General features: G+C 31.0%; 2 protein-coding genes across 7 annotated transcripts in view; one reads left to right on the top strand and one right to left on the bottom strand.

Annotated features, from left to right (window-relative positions):
- Nucleotides 1-3363: 3363 nt before the first annotated feature.
- On the bottom strand, nucleotides 3364-15394 carry Arv1 (ACAT-related protein required for viability 1). The gene is made up of 7 exons (XM_088269969.1): nucleotides 15160-15394; nucleotides 13797-13916; nucleotides 12344-12498; nucleotides 10582-10745; nucleotides 9678-9749; nucleotides 6451-6606; nucleotides 3364-3669 (listed from the first exon to the last, which is right to left on the bottom strand). Exons 1-7 carry the CDS (start codon nucleotides 15256-15258, stop codon nucleotides 3566-3568), a joined length of 870 nt encoding a protein of 289 aa, XP_088126095.1. The 5' UTR covers nucleotides 15259-15394; the 3' UTR covers nucleotides 3364-3565.
- Nucleotides 15395-19090: 3696 nt separating this feature from the next.
- Nucleotides 19091-20819, top strand: part of LOC148303421 (fat-like cadherin-related tumor suppressor homolog) — a 448267-nt gene continuing 446538 nt past the window's right edge. For all 6 annotated transcript variants that reach the window (XM_088269965.1, XM_088269962.1, XM_088269964.1 and 3 more), the window contains exon 1: nucleotides 19091-19486. The gene's annotated coding sequence lies outside the window, so the exon portion shown is untranslated. The remainder of the gene's footprint in view (nucleotides 19487-20819) is intronic.

The raw sequence follows: 20819 nt of genomic DNA, 5'->3' as shown, positions 1-20819 counted from the left end.
TGAAATATTACAATGCCGCCCAAGACATATTGCATTGACAAAGATGCACAGGAAAAAAATAAATAAGGACGATAATGACAAAAAATCCAAAAGAGAAAAATAAATCCTTGTACAAAGTTACCATATTATCTGTCAAAGGGTAAACGCGTGTCAATCATATGCATTTTAATTGCCTCTCCTAAAGAAAATAATAAGGGAATTATTGCAAAAATTTAATATCGCTTTTTTTTTATCGCATACTTACTTAAAACTGATTAGTAACCCGGTATTTCGTTGAGTTGCGTGTAGGCAAAATCGATTTCTATTTGATTTCTAGTAGGAAAAAAATAAACGTTATGAATAAAACCGTTAGTAGAATAAAAAGTAACTTGGACATAAATTAGTTTTTAAAAATTAACTCAATGAATGCAACAACCAAATAAGAATGGAATATAAATTTTATTCAGGTAAGTTCCATTCTCAATAAAACTATTTATATATATTGTAACACTGTCAACCGCGGTGCTAGATGTGGATACTATCTACGACTGCGTAATTCAAAAACATTCATGACAAAAACTATTTATTCAGCAAATGCAATAATTCTTTTTGATCTGAAAATGCACGCATTTAGTTTAAATTATGCCATTTTATTTACTCAAAAGATTTTTTTGTTGAGAAAATGGTTTCTGTCTTAAATATAATTTTATATTTTTCATACGCGTCATTATCGCCTGTTTGAAATAACGGTATTGGTGATTCAGTAACATTTCGTTTTGACGTTTCTTTGCAAACTGCTCCGATGACGACCAATCAACAGAATCAAAATCTATGCACGCGCTGTCTGTTTGCCGTTCGTCTGGTGTATTCGACGTGTTTTCTTTTTATTATTAAATAATGAAGTGTTGACATTTTATTATTATATGCGTGCATTAGAAAAACATCGACAATGAAATATTTATCCTATTTGTCCATTATTTTCCTACAATTATTCTCCATAGTATTTGGGGAGACTGGTAAGTATCAAACAATTAAATAAATTGATCCAATTGTTCGGCTCATCCTGATTATCTTACATTATAAAATGTTATTCATTCAATTTCTTCCATTGCAGTTTCCCTGCTCCCAAATTGTCTCGCAACAGACTTGCTGAGCTGCGGAAGTGTGCCGGAAATCTTGTGCAATGAAATAACAAAGAAATGTGAGTGCATAAAGGGATACGAATTCGATCCTTCAAACAGTGGCTTGATAAATGCGTGTGTTAAATATAACTCAGACTCGGATAGACCATCCGACGGACATTCCTTGACGATGGTGATAATATTATTTTTTACTGTTACTTTGATTGTTTGTTCATTCATATTTATAGCTCGTAAGTATAAATTGGTACATTGGATCCGCCAGAAATTATTTACGAGACGAGATAGCGGTGTCACTTACGAAGATGTCATGATTGGTCACGACGATCCTCCAATAACAGCCTAACTGTCTTCCTGGGTGAACTTACTTTGTAGGCATAAGCTAAGGTTGTTGGAGAAATTATCTTTATTTATTTAATGTATTACCAACAATATGAACACTAATACTAATAGGAGTATAGAGGGAAGATACTTCTCTATATTCTACATGGTTATGTTTCGAGCTAATGTGAATCCTGCTTGTGTTCCCACAATGAGGATGAACTAAGCACCTTTGTTAAATATCTCACCTTATCAGATATCTTATACAATTCCTTTGTGTAGATTAATTGAAGACTTGTGGTGTCATTTTCCAAAGCTTACTTGATAGGTATATTAAAAAATAGTCATCACGTGTAAAGAAAATATGTATAAAGCAGTCTGTAGACTAGAACTAATACATTGTATTAATTTTATAACAAAGTTATTTAACTACCCTAGATCTCATTCAAGACACCAATAATTGAAATAATATCTAATTTTACATGCATAGTGAATATGTCTAATTATTAAGATTATTTATCTTGCTAAAGTAAACCAATTCTTGTACAGATTCAGTGATGTGTTAGTTTTAAGTTGGTGTACATAACTGTTATATTATATTTCAATTATTTTTTATGGAAAAGAAGTCATTTTTAAAATATTGGTCATTCCACTATTGTTTTGGAAATCATAATCTTATCAGGCCATATTACACTATAGACTTGATAAAATGCGTAAACAATGATAACGGATAAATAATCATAGAAAATGTGTTTTTATTATATGTACGTTATTACCAATTCTCTGATCTAAATTATTACTTGTATATTATGTTTGCTGCACAACACACTTTTGTAGAATACTGTTTCAAATGATTTTAAATTATTTAACTTATTTTTGTATAAATACTGAACCAATATATGTATTGTAATAAAAATAATGACTGAATTAATTGTATTTCTTTAATTTATGTAAATACTGTATTTGTAATAAATATATTTATAATGTGCATATTTGTATTATTTCCCTTTTCTATTATCAATTATTCACCTGCAAAATGGTTCTATGCATATGTTTTTAATTTCATTTCATAGCGATATTGTCACCGTATGCCGTTGAATCTCTGGCTAGGAACAAAAATGCCCATGAAAAAATATTTCAATTTGCAAACAGAATTTACCAACTATTTTGCATGCATGCAAGATATTGGAAATAACTAGAACAGCTTAATATAGATGGATTGAAATACACATCAGAAAAATAAAGTGAGGCTGTTTCTAGTGCCTTGATCAACAAAACAGTGAGATACAAAGTTCCATTAAAAATATTGCCATAAAAACATTTTAAATCACAATATCAGGTCCCGAATTCAGTGAATGGAACAAATCTGATTGCGAAGGTTTTTGATGTCTGTAGAAATCCAGATGGTAATAATGGCAACAGTAATCTGATGTTTTCATGGAAGAGGGTCTTCCTTCAAACGATGACACTTTTTTTCACAAAAAGAAAATTTATATATTTTTTGTATTGTTTCATAAATTAAAATACTAAATTTTAGTTAAAACTTAATACTTTAAAGTTTCATTATAGTGTATAGGAGATCAGCCATTATAAAGTATCATATTTTGGGTTCAGAATGAATTTTAATCCATTTCAAATTGTTTATGGAAAAATTGGTATAGTTTTATGGGATAAATTAAGTACATAAACTAAAGGTTTCATTTAATTTATATTGGAACCACTAACTTTGTGATTTTCCATTTTATAATTAAAATGTAACTTTGTTTTAAAATCACTAAAAATTATATTTATATTTTAATTACTAAAGGTTTCACTTCAGTATCTAAATTTTTATAATGTTTTATAAAATTAAAAAGATTAGTAAGGTAATCCAAAAAGATGACAAAAATAAATGGACGCAAAGGTTTACAATGAAATAAATGTAACAGTATTATTGTTTTTATTTATAAAATAAAATATAACAAATATGTAACACTTTATTCAGAAGTTTGTCCTGTTGATGATACACGATTTCAATCCTTCGAAGGTTTTACGTCTCAGAAGTGTACACAGCTTCACGCAGTGTATATATATTTCAAATCCTTCACTATGTCATCAGTTTCAAATAACATAAGAGAAACTGGTTTTCAAAATATTTTGAAGGATCGGAGATATATTTGTGAAGAGATTTTTATAAGGTATGCAAACGAGATAATAAAAAATGATCTGATTTTGCTAAATTCAAATATCACTGAAAGAAAAAATAAAATAGTGTTAGAAAAATCATCTGGTTAAAAATGTTCCTTGCTAGATAAGATATTAAGATATTTCCCTTAGATAAACAAATGGACTAAGCCTGAGATTCCATACAGATATTTACCTTTTTAAAAATATTTCTATTTGGTAAAAAAAAAGGAGTAACCTTCTGACAATACAAATCAAAAACCAGTTTAAAAATGGAAGGGATTAGTCCAAAAGTTATCGACACTACATAATTAAAGCATTAACTTCAGTACGGAATTTCAACCCAGAGAAAACTGCATCACAACCATTTTTTAAAAAAATCTCTAGTTTTATAAATTCTTCATTCTTAACCGCGACCATAGAGTTCTGACATGCCCCTCAAAATAAAGTACCTTGAGTTTAAAAATATGATTCCAGATATCAGTAAATCAACAAAGTAATACATCTGGCTTTACACTGTAGTAAAATAACAACATTCCTGAATAACAATGTGCGACCATAATTACTAGTCGCCGATACTTAAGATACATTTGTCTCGTTCCCTTGATACAAGAGGTTCATGGCCATCACACTGTGACTAGACACTCAAAATTGGCATTGCAGGTTTGATTCTCACCAGTTGCAAATGGATCCAGTAAATGTAAATTTTCAATCGCTATTTTTTTTATGTATTTATCTTACTAATTCTTACATTCTTAAGACACTCACTGATAGCCAAATAGTTATTAGAATCTTCCCTCAAACAAAATTGTGGTGGAAAGAAATTTGAACAGGTATTTTAGCTATTTTGTGAAGACATACATAGAAATATGTCTATATCATTGGTAATCTTAAAAATGGCCACTTTAAAGTTCTCATTAAGATGGCAAACCTGAAAGTTTTATTGAAAATCGTAGAACATACATCTTCATCTAATATTTTCTTCAAAAATTTATTGGCGACCTTCTGAAAATGTTTTTTTGGACATCTTTTAATGTTTGCTATCATGAAACATCTTTTTTCGCAGCAAGGTAGGAATCTTAATAAAAAATTCTGTAGATTTTTACCCCGATGTATGCTTACTGCCTCCTAAAATTATACGAAACTGTCCCCAAGCAAATTCAATCGCTCACTGGGTGCAAAATTGTCCACGTCGGGAATCACTGTATTTAAAAATACACACTCTTAACAGTTATGTTTAACACCTGTATAAATATCGCTGACAAAATTTAAAGACCTGCATGTAGTGACGTCAATCATTAAACAGCTGCAATTCAATACAAAGAATACATAAATTTTAATTACTAAATATATTGTCTAAAATATTGACCCATCCAAGGAAAACATATCTTGAAAAATTTAATTTTTGAATAGGGACAAGAACACTTTTTTTTTAAATTTTCTACACATAAATTTCTTTTATTTACATTTAACTTTTATATCTATTATAATGTTTTTTTAATTGATAATACAGAGAATGTTTTTTTATATAAAAATAATAATTAGCCTCCCTTTGTCACTACATACTAATCTAAATTAATTTCTCCAACCTATTTCTTAGTTCTATGCATTTTCGACTATTTTAAAGTTTGCGTACTATTATTATGTGCCACAAAACTAAAAAAAAGTGTTTAAAAATAATAAATATTATTCTAAACATCACCCCGCTTCACAGTAAGGGTTGGCAGAGGGAATAGAATGCCACACCAATCAATCATTGCTAACGGTTTTTGCCTTTTCCAAGTTCATGCATTTCCTCATACATACCCGCTGATTATTCCAATATTATTTAAATATCTAAAAAAAACTCTTTTTCCAAAGCTCAATTCATATAAAATGTTATATTCGGGCCAATACTGTACAAATTTAAATTAAAAAATTAGCCAACACTTAATTTATATTTTTAATTAAAGTTTTACTTGGTAAATATCACTATTCCTTAAAATTTATTAAGACACATGTTTCGATGCATTTCGCATCATTTTCTCGAAACACATCGAAAACCCCTTTCAAGAACGTCATAAATAAAAAATCATCAATTTTCAGTTGTGCATGTTTACGGAATGCCCAGAAAATGTACTATATCCCAGCAAAAGCGGCATATTTTTAACTTAATATTTACCCGCTACAGGGCAAAAAGTGTTGTTTTTGCATTTTGAAGAAAAGGTGTTGTTTAATTATTTTTTTTAATATACTGAATATTTTTCAAATGGAGAAAAAACCTTCAGGTTTTACCTAAAAAGATCCTTTGCACAGTAATAAGTTCAAGAAGTGGCTTGATATTTATTTTTAATACATTGTATTATATTTTTAAACTTTAAAAACGTTCTTCTGAAAAATGAAGTTTTTTGATTTATGACATTCTTGAAAGGAGTGAGCTACATGTCACCATAGATTTTAAGAAATAGTGGTATTTACCAACTAAAAATTTAATGAAAAATGGACAGATTTTACCACAAAGTGACTGACAAATCAATAAATGACATGATATTTACACTTCTTGACTTGAAATTTTTTTTTTTTTTGACGCAGAGCGTCTATTTTAGATGCTTGTCTGCAGGTAGGAGAGTAAGGATAGGAAAGGTAAACGTGAAAAATATATCACAAACACCCAGACCAATTGAAAATAATTCTCGAATTCATTCAGTCGAGCGTCTACCCAACTACATACGCCACGGCGCCTGTCTATACAGGCATATAATACCATATAACGTCCATTAGGAGCGGGTCCAGATAACTTTAAAAGTGAAAACTGCAAAAGCTCAAGTACTTAAATAACAGACATGAAAAAAAATATATGTATACAAACCTGAATGAATATTTAAAGATGACAGAATAATGTAACCCAATACTAGAGGGGTATGAATAAGTCTGTCTTGTTCTGATCCCCATATTATCGTTGGTAGCATGAAAAGATTCCCTATTCCTCCTAAAGTAAGCCCCTTCAGTAGAAGTATAAACTCGACTGCAAAATAATACATCATCATAACCTTACTATTGATACATCTCTAATCTAGATCATTGGTGAGCGGTGTGGCTATTGGAACCACATTAGAATCAGTGTATAAATGGACTCTCTTGGAAAAAGTCATATGTTAATTTTTAATTCCTGTCTGGATTGCAGTACCAAAGCCTTTTTATTGGTACAAATTCACATGTGGCAATTCGATCTCAAACCTGCCCACTATAAACCATCTTTGTCTATCTACATGACAATGACGCTACAAATCAATCAAGTTCAGAAAGAAAATGCAGTATGATAATTTTGAGTTATGAATGAGTAACGTTGAGTTTCGGGTTGTGGTCCCCTGGTTAGTGTCGCGAACTATTTTTTTTTTGTAAAGAAACTTAAGAGTCCGCGACACTAACCACAGGACCACAACCCGACACGCTGAGTCAGAGTTTCTGGGTTCCAACCCATTCTACCACAATTTGATATCTATTTCTATAATGAGCTGTTTAGGCTCACAGAAATAGTATGAAATTGAAGTATTTTTATAAGTAATAAAAACACAAATATTTCTCTTTTATTTAAAAAAAAAAAGAATCCTTGGGTTGTGAATAGTGAAAATATTGAGCTAATTATGGTTTTCATGAAATTATACATACATCTGACATAAAGGGTTTTAATAAAAATAATTTTGCCAGTAATAGAAATATATAATAAGACTCCAAATCATTTTGTTGATAGAGTGACATGCTTTATCTGCAAAACTGTTAGGTGCATACCTGCTGATGCAAGTTGTCACACCAGTGAGTTATGCGTGCCTTATCTTGCATGGATAACAAATGCACTAATTTAAATGGTGAAAAACACACTGCTGCCACATCACAGCCCAAGGTCTAAATATTTAATGTAAATTATCACATGTGCCAGTGAGTTGTTTAGGAGAGCTCTTTTTTAGGGTTGAAATTGAAATCAACATACCTACATACAAACATTAATGTTAAAATAAAATAATAAAATAAACCTTCAGTCTAATTCTCAACCTGCAGATATAAATAACAGCAGTGGATCCTTCCATTTATAAATAAATTATGAAGTATGTTGCCATTTTTTTTAATGTTCCAATAACATGTAGAAAAATAGCCAAAGATATACAACAATACTGTGAGGGATGTAGGTTGATAGTCCTATAGTTTAACCGTTTTACTGTTGAGCCATTTTTCACATATGTATTATGCCAAAATTGCGGAAGAATTTTAGAGAAAAAATAATCTTTCAATTACGTGTACAAAAATTGTGTACATTTTCATTAAATATTATACTTTTCAATATACTTTTCAAAAGTTTATTTATGGTTATTATTGACAAATTTAAAAATGACTTGCTGGCGCACTTCGACACGTCTACACAGGTCGATATCTAAAATCAAACTGAGCAATAGTCAAAATTTTTACGGTATGCAGTTTTCACGCAGAAATAAAGCGTCGATATATTAACAGTCCGCAGTAAAACGTTTAAAAGTGTATCCGTGTTAGGAGAAGGAGACACAGTAAAATAGCTTAAATAGTTCTCTTACTTGAAAGACTTAAAATTTAATAAAACGGATTGGCAAAGATTCCGATGGTGTTTATATTTTATGGAACCCTGCCCGACTAACAAATACTGACACTCATCAACTACTACGACTATACAGCTCCCAAAGCAGTTCAACCACACATCTCTACTTATCGGACTAGTTCTGCAACCAATTAAGTATGTTTAACAACAAATCACATGAATTCATCGATCAAACCACCACTCTTATGATTGCGTGTTAAAAAAGTAGACTTTTAAAATACCCTAAAAAAAAAAGTTTTTTTGTTTTCATAGCTCAGGTTAGGTTATAGTAAAATTAATAAAAAATAAATAAAGAGAAATATATTATTTATTGATTTGGCGTTTAATTTGTAGAACTCCATTTTAATTTATGTATTAATTTTAAATCAAACACAGATTTTTTGAGTCTACTAAGTTGTATTTTATTAACAAAAAACACATAAAAAATTGCCATGTCAATAAATTCTTCCTTTCCCAGAAAATAAATATAAGGGTACATACCTACATCCCCCATTAGCTACTGTTGTCTCCCATAAATTATTGCTGCACGTGTTAAAACTGTCACTTAGAATTGTATAGCTACATAAGGACCGTAGTCCATTTGATCTTCACATTCGTTTGATAATGCCCTAACAAGGCAAAACAATTCGCTCACTCCTTTCAAGAACGTCATAAATCAAAAATCGTCAATTTTCAGTTGTGCATGTTTTCGGAATGCCCAGAAAATGTACTATATCCCAGCAAAAGAGGCATATTTTTGACTTAATATTTACCCGCTACAGGGCAGAAAATATTGTTTTTGCATTTTGAAGAAAATATATAGTTTAATTATTTTTATAAATAAATTACATATTTTTCGAATGTAGAAAAAACCTTCAGGTTTTACATTAAAAGATCTGTTGCACAGTAAAAAGTTCAATAAGTGGCTTGATATTTATTTTTAATACATTGTGTTATATTTTTAAACTTTAAAATCGTTCTCCTGAAAAATCAAGTATTTTGATTTATGACGTTCTTGAAAGGAGTGAGCGAATTGTCACAATATAATTTTTTATGTGTTTTTTGTTAATAAAATACAACTTAGTAGACTCAAAAAATCTGTGTTTGATTTAAAATTAATACATAAAATAAAAATAAAAATATTATTTCGAAAATAAAAATACTTTGTGTTTTGATCCACTCACATCCACTCATATGATAATGTGAGTGGATCAAAACACAAAGTATTTTTATTTTCGAAATAATATATCAATATGATCCACAAAGTTAATGCTTTCAATATTCAAAATAAAAGAGAAATACTTATGTTCACATTAAATACATAAATATTTCAATTTCACGCTATTTTTTTCCCGTTATTAGAAATAGTTATTGAGTTGTGGTAGAACAGGATTAAACCCAGAAACTCCAACTCAAAGTCCGTAACACAAACCACAAAATTTTCTCATTTCTTAGTACATATACAAACAAAATCTCTAGTAAATATATCTCACCATTGTTTTTTCTAACTGGCGGTCCAAAAAATAGAGAAAGAAAAAGTATTGACACAAGGTATACCAGCATATCTGAAATTAGGTTAAGAATACAACATTATATTAATTAAGACAAAAACCGAATATCCGATTTATGACAGAAAGTTGAATTTGAGTAGGGAAAATTAATGGAAAAGAAAAACATAATAAAACAGCAAATAGATTATTTATGACTGGCTTGTTAATCAGCATGTCCTCCAATCAAGTTGTAAAATATTGGTATCATGGTGTCCAGTTGTTTATTGCTGTCTCTAAATTCCTGTTGCATTTACAATTGTAATGCCAAATTGAAAATAACATTATTGGCATCAAAATTGGTTTATTGGAAAGAAAAGTATATTAGATGTGTCAACAATAATGCAGCATTTTTTTCAAAAAGGAAATATGTAAATCTGGGCACTCATTATAAGAGATTACGACCTGGCATTCATCATCAAACCCTTATCCGCACTCCAATGGTGCATAAGGCACTGCATCATATAAATGCAGTGTTATCTTAATCGTTAACATATTAAGGAAAGGTGATCAGCCCTCCGCTTCAGGTACCAGTCCAGGGTAATATTGAATAAATATTAGAGTGAAAAAAATCACTTGTATTTATTTGATAACCTGTTCTGGGAATCGAACCCGGGGCCTTCAGAACGGTAGCCGTGCATGCTGAACATTACACTACAGAGACGGACAAAGACCTGGTATTTTAGAAAATTACGACCTGGAATTAGCTGGCTTAGTTGATTGCTCTATACACTGTGTAATTGCCATTCCGCCCATAATTTAACATCCATGAGTTATATACATAGAGTATCTTAACACACGCTTATGTAACCCAGTTGGATAGACTTCCATAAATGTATATTATTCTTACCAATACATACAAAACAGAAGGTCAAATATATGCCCTTTTCAGTAAGAAAGGGATCTTCATTTGCTAATTTGCTTTTTAGAGATTCCGTATCATACGGACGTGTAAGATCACTATCTTTGCTAATATTTGGTGTGGAATACACTGTGGAATTTGTAGTGTTGTCCCTGCAAACAATAAACAGTTAAATTAGTGAGATGATTGAGATTAATATGAATATAATTTACCATTATCATTGGCTGATTCGAGCAATTACTTAATAAACTGTGTAATATCAATCTACCCTTGATTGATAACCACATAAATTCATCTATACATATTGAGATTTCAATAATATATGATACAATAAAAATAAAAGTTAAGGCTGTTAAAAGTTAAATAACTGTAGCAATAAAAGAGATTTTGTGGCATTATATTATTATATTGTGGGGTACTTTTGTTGGGAAACTCGCATAAAAGATTGTGAGCAGTTTGATGAATAAGTTAATATGTATATTTTTTAAACTATCATAAGTATTATTGATGATTTCAATGTATTATGTTTGACACATATTTGGACCATCAAATACTGTATTTTTATTTTTAAAGGTTAATTTGAAAACATGGATTTTGAAGTTACCCAGTTGTAGTAATTCTTCTTCTTCCAACCCTTATCTGCACTCAATGGAATAAAGAAGGCTGCATCGTAAATAAGCAGTGTTTAAGTAAGCAATCTTAATTGTTAAGGTGGAGACTGACCGGAGCATTTCGTCGTAACATAACGTCGTAACATCGCTCGCGGCGAGCATCATCGAGCATCCAAAACTGTGGATGGAGCGCTCGGCTCGATGTACTGACTGCCTGAATGCTCGCATCGTAGCGTGTTACGTAACGACGAAATGCTCCGGTCAGTCTTCACCTTTAAATACATGAAGGAAAGGTGATCCGCCCTACGCTCTAGGTACTAGTCCAGAATAACATCAAATAAATATTAGAGTGAAAAATTACCAATATTTATTTGAACCTCACCTGGGAATCAAACCCCGGACCTCCAACATGGTAGCCAAACACACTGACCACTACAGAGTAGTTGTATAATAGTAAGTACCCCACAATTTAAATCCAATACATAAACATTTCGACACCTTCACATACAATGATAAATTAGTAAAAAGTCTAATTATAAGAATGTAATACTGCAAAACCGAAAAATATGTAAATTATGAGATGATTTTTCAGGAAAATGACATTTTATAACTTAATCATTAATGATTATCATTATTATAAGCTCCATATCATTACCAACATTATGTTATTTATTGTTTCGGAATTCACTTTGAGGTATGACATGATAAAATTGTAAACAAAACACTTGTTTTTTTTAGTATGTTTTGTTACGACTAGTTTCGGAAGATACACATACTTCCATCTATAGGTTTAAATACAAACAATTTATAAGAAATGTCCTTTTCCCACAATTTTGTATCCCCTAGTTGAGATCACCATCTCCCCTTAACAGGAAGAAGAAATAAAAATACTAATTTGTGTCGGGTTGTGGTCCCGTGGTTAGTGTCGCGGACTCTCGAGTCAGAGTTTCTTGGTTCGAATGCACTCTACCACTATTTGATACCTATTTCTAATAATGAACTGCTTAAGCTCACAGAAATAGTATGAAATTGAAGTATTTTTGTAAATAATAAAAAAAATATTTATCTTTTATTAAAAGAAAATAAAAGTAAAGACTTTTTGCAAATACCAAAGTATAATCTTACACTGCCATGATTACCTTGATGTAGGGAAAGTATGGTTGTATATTGAAGAGACAATTTTTTCAGTCTCATTGTTCATTATTCCATTACCTTCTTGTTTATAATACTTATTGTTAGACCAGTCTAAATATGTTTCCATCAGAAGTAAAACTATAAAAAGCTTCCAATACGCCTGAAATGTAAAAGAAAATATTTTGTTAAAGATAATAACATAATGGCATATTACTACTATACAATACTAAACCCTATTCTTTTTTCTTTTATTGAATAATAAGCAAAAATTTAAGTTAACCTTTCCTTCATGGTGATATGTACTTACAAGATTCGACTCAGGTTCAGAATTGTTGTATTCCTCCGTAATACATTACGAATCGATTATGTATTACATAAAAGTATTATAATATCGTGGGTATACTGGCAAAAAACGTTAGCTCTTAAATTCCTGTTTGAATAATCCATGTTCTTTAAAGCTTTATCCTGCATAAAATACCCGCTATTAAACTTAAAGTTGAATTTACATTTGAAACCACATAAATATGACATCTCCAACTACTTAGTGTATTGTTCCCGTTTATAGAACTTTGAAAGTTTTATAATATGCATGATTTAGTCAAAATTTCATATTTTCGAGCTAATGTTTTTTGCCAGAATATCCACAATATAAAATTATTCATTTGCAAAGATGGCAATAAAAAAAATATGAAAAAAATGGGGATGGAATCACTATTACACAAACGTTTTTCAGTGTAGAATAAAATAACTATGTAGTTTTTTCCATATGAATTTTATTTGACCAGAAACTGGGTTTCATCGTAACCGACATCATCAGACTGGTTTCTCAGTGTGTGCGTGTGTGCCCTGCTTTGCGTACACGCGCATGCGGCTTGATACTATTTCCGACAATCACTTTTTAGTAGCAAACAAGTCATCCTTCACGTTTGAGTTGCTGCTAGCTATGGTGGCTATTTGCGATGAATTTTTTCTCATTTTTAGATCTGTATCAATATCAGATAGATATGGTACAAAATACATATCACTATTCCACGTGGAAGTTTTTAGCAACGTATGGTTTAACCACATAGAATTACGGAGTTTCTTGTCATGTATGATAGTAACATCCTTCAAACCCTCATCCGCACCTGATCGTGCATAGGGCACAGTATCATATAAACGCAGTGTTATCTTGATTGTTAACACATGAAGGAAAAGTGATCAGCCCTCCGCTTCAGGAACGAGCCCGGGGTAATATTGAATAAATATTAGAGTGAAGATAGTTACAGAGTCAATTAAAAGTTTTCTCGATGAATACAGCCGATATTATTTTCATATCTTAGTTGATATCTTGCAAACAATCTGACCCCATCAAGGATTAAAAATACTAAGAATATCAGTTACTTATTTCTCGGCTTTATTTGGGGTGTACGTTCCAGGGAAGACAGGAATTAAGCGATTAAAACAAAGAAAACCCACCTTAAATGTTGTATTATATAAAACGTGTCGATAAGCTTCTTTGGAAAGAAGGACCATATCCACCATTATAATAACAGGATCATATTCTATATATTTATCAGAGATGCTGCCACAAAGATCCTGAAAATAATCATTGATCAGAATTGAAAATGGGGAAAATACATGCTTTGTTAATTAGGTAACAGCATTAACCTTTCCGGGAGCACAAAAATTGATGTCCGACTTTCCCTGGGGCGTGGGTTCTTTTTATATGATTTTTTTTAATTTAATCGAAGTTTTATGAAGATAGAAATTATGTTAAAGTATTTTTTTAAAACACCTATTTGAAATATTTTACACACAAATATCCACAGATGTCATTGCTATACAAGTTACATCATACTAACTGACAGACGGACTTCGACGTTCATTAACGTCCATACTCCTTTAAGGAAAATTCGCACTGACGTTCATTTACGTCCATACTCTCGGACTGGTTAACCCATTGCAACACAAAGCAGGCGAATCGCCAGCCAATGTCAATTTGTCACTGACTCACATAGCCAGCGATTCGCCAGTTTGGAGCGATTTTTTTACATTAAAACTGAATGACAATAACTTTCACAACTCCGAACTGAATACACTCTTCAAAAACTATCTGGGGATGAGCCATAATGATCTAGCTTACGAACAACAACAAAATTACCCTTTTGTGTTACCATTTTTAGTTTGCGGGTTATTTTTAATCTTAATTATTGTATTTTTTAAAATGTGCCAAAATTAAATAGTGTGCTGTATGAACACATTATGTCATCTTTATTACTGGTGCAATGGATTAAATAGTAAATTAAAGAAACCACGGTTATCTTGCATTTTCCATTACTTATATTTCAATAACTAACTTTGTGGATAAAAATATATATTATAAATGTATCACAAAGATGAAGCAATTCATGGGAAGATAATAGGGGTAATTCATGGATAATTCCCAGTGTTAATGTACTTATAATTAAGCATGTTTAAAACACTGCTTATGTTTGAGTACTTATATAAAACCACTTAATTATAATGTAAGTATGAATAAGAAGCGGTTATTCAAATTTAACTAATATTTTATCTTTATATTGACATCGGATTCAGTCAAATATACCGTTAAACTGAAAAATTTACAACATATATCGGCTATACTACATTACAGAAACATAAAATGACAATTTTGTTTCATTTCAATACCGGACTTATCGAATGTACCGATATCATAAACATTGAAATTGGCAAACACACACACATACGAAATAATAACAATGGAAAAAAGATGTCGGGAAGGCCAAAACCAAAGAGTGCAAAAATATATTTAGTTGATGTTTTAATAAAAATAACGTACACAATTCGTAACTTTTAAAACTGTTGGACCATACTGACGAAACAGAGCATCTACGCGGTTTCCGCAAACAACACAAATATATTTACTATCCGATTCCATTTTTTGAACAATATTATACTAAATAACCATTTTTAGTTGTATAAATATAAATAATAGCTGTAAATACACGCTCGTCGTTTATTTTAAATAATCATAACAACTCTTCGAGCTGTCAAGTAAGCTGCAACGCGAGTCCATAGATTTCGGCAATTTCAATGTCAACAACAGTTTAAAGAAATTTTGTCTATGGATTCATAGAAACGAGTCTTACCCAGGTAAGTACTTAAATCATTGCTTTGAGTAGCTACCTACGTTCCACACGTGAAATGGCTTTCAATAAATAATATTAGTTTTGTAAAAACAATATTTGTAGTAAGATATTATAATAAGGTTCTTAATTTTTATATTATTTGACATAAAAAAAATAATTAATTTACAATGATTCTGAATGCCAAATTTAGTAAAAAACTGGAGTTTGGTAGAATAATTTTGATTATTTGCATCATATAGACCTATTTCCTAAAAACTTTAAAATAATGTTAAAAATTAATGATAACTCTTAATTTATTTAATTTCATAGAAAAGATTAAAATAAAAATCATGTTTAATCCACTTTCGTTTTTTATTTTAAAAAAGTGAAATCTACCAGAGCGAACATTAATCCGCTTCGATTTGATCTGACAACGAATACATGGTAAATACTGCGTCTTCATTGGAGAAGTTTATTTACTCATAAAACTTCTTGTTCGTAATAAATGAACATTGGCGGGTTTATTGCTAAAATTTTACTTCTAAATATTTTGAAAAAGAGCTAAAAAAACTGAATAGTAATACTGATCAATGTACCTAAGGGTGGTGATTGACCGGAGCCATTTCGTCGTAACGTGACACATTACGATGCGAGCATTCAGGCAGTCAGTACAGCGAGACGAGCGATCCATCCATAGTTTCGGTTGCTCCCTGATGCTCGCCGCGAACGATATTACAACGTTACGTTACGACGAAATGCTCCGGTCAGTCACCACCCTTATACAGCTGTTTCAAATTACTGTGCAGGTAGTGCTTGTATAATACATACTGATCAAATTAAACCTCCGTCTATCCGTTGCGGTCCCCCATGAACACTAAGTGCAAATAAGGATGGGTGGAAGATTAACAGAAACACCAACGATTTATAGTTAAAAACACATTTGTAACTTTTTCCATAAGTAATACTAACAGAATCATACATCAAGTTTAATACAATAATTTTAAAATGAATTTTTGGTCTGTTCGCCTTCAATTTCATCTCATAAAATAAAGAATATGCGTGACCATAGACAACTGAATTTTATATTTAGTTCAAATGCACTGTGTATTCTTTTATTAGGCATATTTTAATACTAAAAATCAGAATTAATCTTGATTAAGGCCGAAGCACGTCCAATAAAAAAAATTATATTTTGCCTCTGATACATTTATTTAAAAATAAAAATTCGGATTGTTATCATAAAAAAAAACACTAATTCTGGTTAGGCTTCAAGGAAAACCATTAAAAAAAAATATTATATGTATATATTTGATCCACTTTCTTTAAAAGCAAAAAGCTGAAAAAGAAATGCATATTTAAAGTAAGTTGCGGGATTAAATTGAATAATAATTATATTTGATATTTGAAGACATTTTTCCCGTTAAATACTTTGAAAGGTGCATAAAGTTTTCTTTTATTTGAAATAGGATCATACGTATTTTTTTTACTTCAATGTACATTACATTTTATTGTGCTCAACAACTGTGTGAAACCCCCGGCGCGCCGCGGAGGTCATATTTTGTACATACATATTGATGACGTTGCAACATATACTTATCATCGTTTTGTAATGTAAATGTGAACGTCTGGAAATAAACCGATTTATTACAAACATCGAAATCCCTATAAATGACATCCACACTAACTTCGTTTTCAATTTACTTCATAAACGATGAGACATCTACAATTCCTTAAAATGCGTACGGTAATGGTGAAAATATTCTATTCTATTCTAATTTTATACATATGCTATTCTAATTTTCAGCTTCGTATTTTAGCATCTTTGATTTGTTAACAAATGATTTTCTATTTTCATAAATCGTATTTGAAATATTATAACCATTGTTGTAATTATTATGTTAGGAAGTTTCCTACATAACTAATAACTGCAATAAAATATAACAGTAAACAATAGACAATGGAGAACATCTTGGATCTTCTTACAGGTGCTTGGTGAAACATCTATTTGTGTAATATATTAGTAAAGCTTTATGAAGAAGAAAAACCCAACAGTGAAAAACACTAAAAGCAATTAAACATCAATGAATAATTTAATAATTTTAAACACCTAAAACACGTTAGTTCGCATTTACTACGCTGAGAATGTTGGGGTTTGTGCGCCCGTTCGAGGGGTCCTGCCCAACATGTTGGCCATACTCCGGCCCAAGAAAGCCGAGAAGGCGCAATAATACGGCGGCTCCACTTTCCCCCCTTCCGACTCAGCCGATTGACAACATTCTTAATATTTTTTTATCTATCATTATCATTTTCTTATCCATAATCTACATCTGTATAAGCGTCTACGAGGTAGTATTTTACGAAAATGGCGCATGTAAATCATCCAAAATTATTATTATTTTATGTATGTAACAAGTACAATATATTTTATTATCTTGTTTGATTTTTGGTTTGTTCAATTCATTATATTACATTTTACGATTTGAAGCATTTACGTGTAAATCAATGCATAAAAAAAACTTTAAGTTTTCAAAGTACATTAAATTATTTAAATACAAATGGTATTATTATTTTTTTATCTAAATCAACAGTACTACAGCTAAAAAGAAAACAAATAATTATTGTGCAGTGAAGTTCATATAGAAGTATAACACGGATTTTTTAAATAAAATTTGCGAATTTCAATTCAAAATTGCGTAAATTAATGTCATGATGAATCAAAATATGTATTAGTATGTGATATACATACTAATATAGAGTTTCTGCTTAATAAAAAAGCTTCTTTACATCTCACCATTAGATGTCTCTGGTGAAGTTCTAGTGATTCAAGAACAAAGTTTAAAAATTGGTTTATATATATATATATAGAACTTCCCAGAATTTATTCAGAGTATTGTGGTTGTCAATAATGGGTAGAATTAATGAATATTACACGTGTGTAAAGTGATCACTTAAACCAGCCTATGACGGTCGTCAGCCCCGTAAATGCCCAGACTTCCATATTCTTCTTCAGCTTTGATGAGATGACAAAAAATAATATAAAAAAATGTAGTTTCATTAATATGAAAATATAATAAAAATTACATATAATATAAATTAGAACGCAAAATATTCCAATTAGGGTATATTTAAAAAATATGTTATTTATTATATCTTTCAACCCCCGCACCATAGTTATTCCTCCATTTCCATAATTCGAAAATCCATTTGACACCACACCGCATGCAAAGCCACTCGTATACTGAAATATACAGACATACAACATCCTGAAACTCAATATTATATTGTATTTCATGAAACTTCCCTTAGGTTATTATTTTAATTTCGTTATACTTAAACATAAACTGTTCGCTTCTGTAAAATAAATAAATAAACATTATACAGAAATTGTAAATTGTTTACATTCTACAGAATTGTTATAAGTTTAAAGTAAAAGAAAATTCTTAAAAATACTGCGAGATAAAATAATTCCTTAGGAAAGCTTTTTAAAAGTTCGAAATAAAGTTTTCAAGCGTCGAATCGCCGCTAAAAAGAGACGCATATCTTATTTTTCTCTAGCGCGAAAGAGAGACAAGCATTAGGGGAGTCTTGGCTTGTACGCTATCGAAGGTAGAGGCTGCTTTGAATTCTTGCCGCTAGTCGTTTGTTGCCAGTTCGCATTCGCGTTGCGCGCCGTGTGAAGCGGCGTTTGGTGTGTCTCGCCGGCCCTCCGATATCTAAACAAACAATTTACATCGTCAACTAACTTGAAATTTACTTTTTCCTGTTTTAAAGTATTCAATATCACGTGAAAATAAGTTCTTTCTGTTCAGTTACACATGATTCAATAGTGCTAAACCCCTGTTTGCAGTTATTCAACGTAATAACTCCACATGTTTATACCTCGCGTAAGTTTTCAAAACTAGCTTAAAGTTTCGTAACTAATACATTTGATGAAAAATGTAATTTATATCTGTGGTGAGAGTTAATTGTGCTATCTTTTTTTGTGAAGTGATCATCATTATTTTTTGGAAAACAGCGGACCTGCCTACAAAAACGAAGGTAAACCTACCTACCAACCAAAGTAAAACTTGTGCAATAAAATTTTTAACATAGGTTTATTATTGTTGTATATGTTTTATACATAGTTTATTATGTATTTAAAATTCTCAAGACATGCCTTAGGTGTGTTGAACGTCCACTTGATAAAGTATAAAATATAAACACATCCCGCATGGAAATGTAATGCCTCTTCTGTTTCTTGGTATTAACTACCTACAAACTTTTAAGCCCGATCTTGCTCTGGTATTACAGCGTGCTTTGGTCCGATTTCCGTAATTTTTTTTCTCGCGTGTGTTCCTCATACGGAAATTAACCATGTGATGAGTTATTAAGATGTTTTAATTATTAAACATGAAGATGGCTGCTTTGTTTTGATCGTGAATCAGCCTCCAGAACCGAACCGAAAACCGGTCAGCTGTCGCGTGCAGGTACAGCCGTGTTTCATAAATTTTATGGTGCATGGCGGTGTTGCCAAGTCTCCCATGGATTTTAAAAATTAATCAGTCTACAAAATATAAAATTAATTAGATGATGCATCAATAAATTAAAACATGTCGCTGAATAAGTCTGACGCCCGATACCACAAATTCGCCGTTTGTCTAATATCGTCTTTTTCTTCTTCTTTAAACCCTTGCGCACCCGATGGTGCAAAGGGCACTGCATCATATAAACGCAGTGTTATCTTGATCGTTAATACATGAAGGACATGTGATCAACCCTCCGCCTTAAGAACCAGTCAAGGGTAATATCGAATAAACATTCCCACTTCCAATATGTATGGGTACCATTTACAAAAAAAAATGATAAAAGATTTTTCCTAACGTATTTGCAATGTATGTACTATTTTTAAGGCAATTTTAATTCATAATTATTGTTTATAAACCGCGTAAGTAATATTTATAAAGTTCAAAAGTAAACTTGGCATTATCGAGTATTTCAAATACTTGAAAGTGGTCAGGTCAGTCGGAATAATCGGTGGCTATGTATGAGGAGATGCATGAATGTGGAAGAGGCGAATATTGTTTGCCAGCACAGATTGCTTAAAATATAAATTATTGCTATTTATTTAATAACCGTTTTCGGTACTTGACCAATAAAAGCTGATTTTTTATTATAAATTTCAAACACGCGATCGCGCAAGACGTAAGATGTTTGAAATGATAATTATACGAGTATATACAAACGTAATATTAGAATATTTGAAAAATATTGAATACTTTACTTTTTTCTTACGCGCTATATGTTTTCTCGTTTGATAATCAAGATACATTATTATTACATCGAACTTTGACCTAAGCAAATGAGATGAACGAATCATCAGCAGCTAGTAGAA

The sequence above is a fragment of the Brachycentrus maculatus genome, unplaced genomic scaffold (assembly GCF_059751285.1).
Source record: "Brachycentrus maculatus isolate JH-2025_06_01 unplaced genomic scaffold, ASM5975128v1 h1tg000369l, whole genome shotgun sequence".
Taxonomy (NCBI): Eukaryota; Metazoa; Arthropoda; class Insecta; order Trichoptera; family Brachycentridae; genus Brachycentrus; species Brachycentrus maculatus.
The sequence above is the reverse complement of the archived record's forward strand: the minus strand, read 5'-3'. Positions and strand labels throughout refer to the sequence as shown.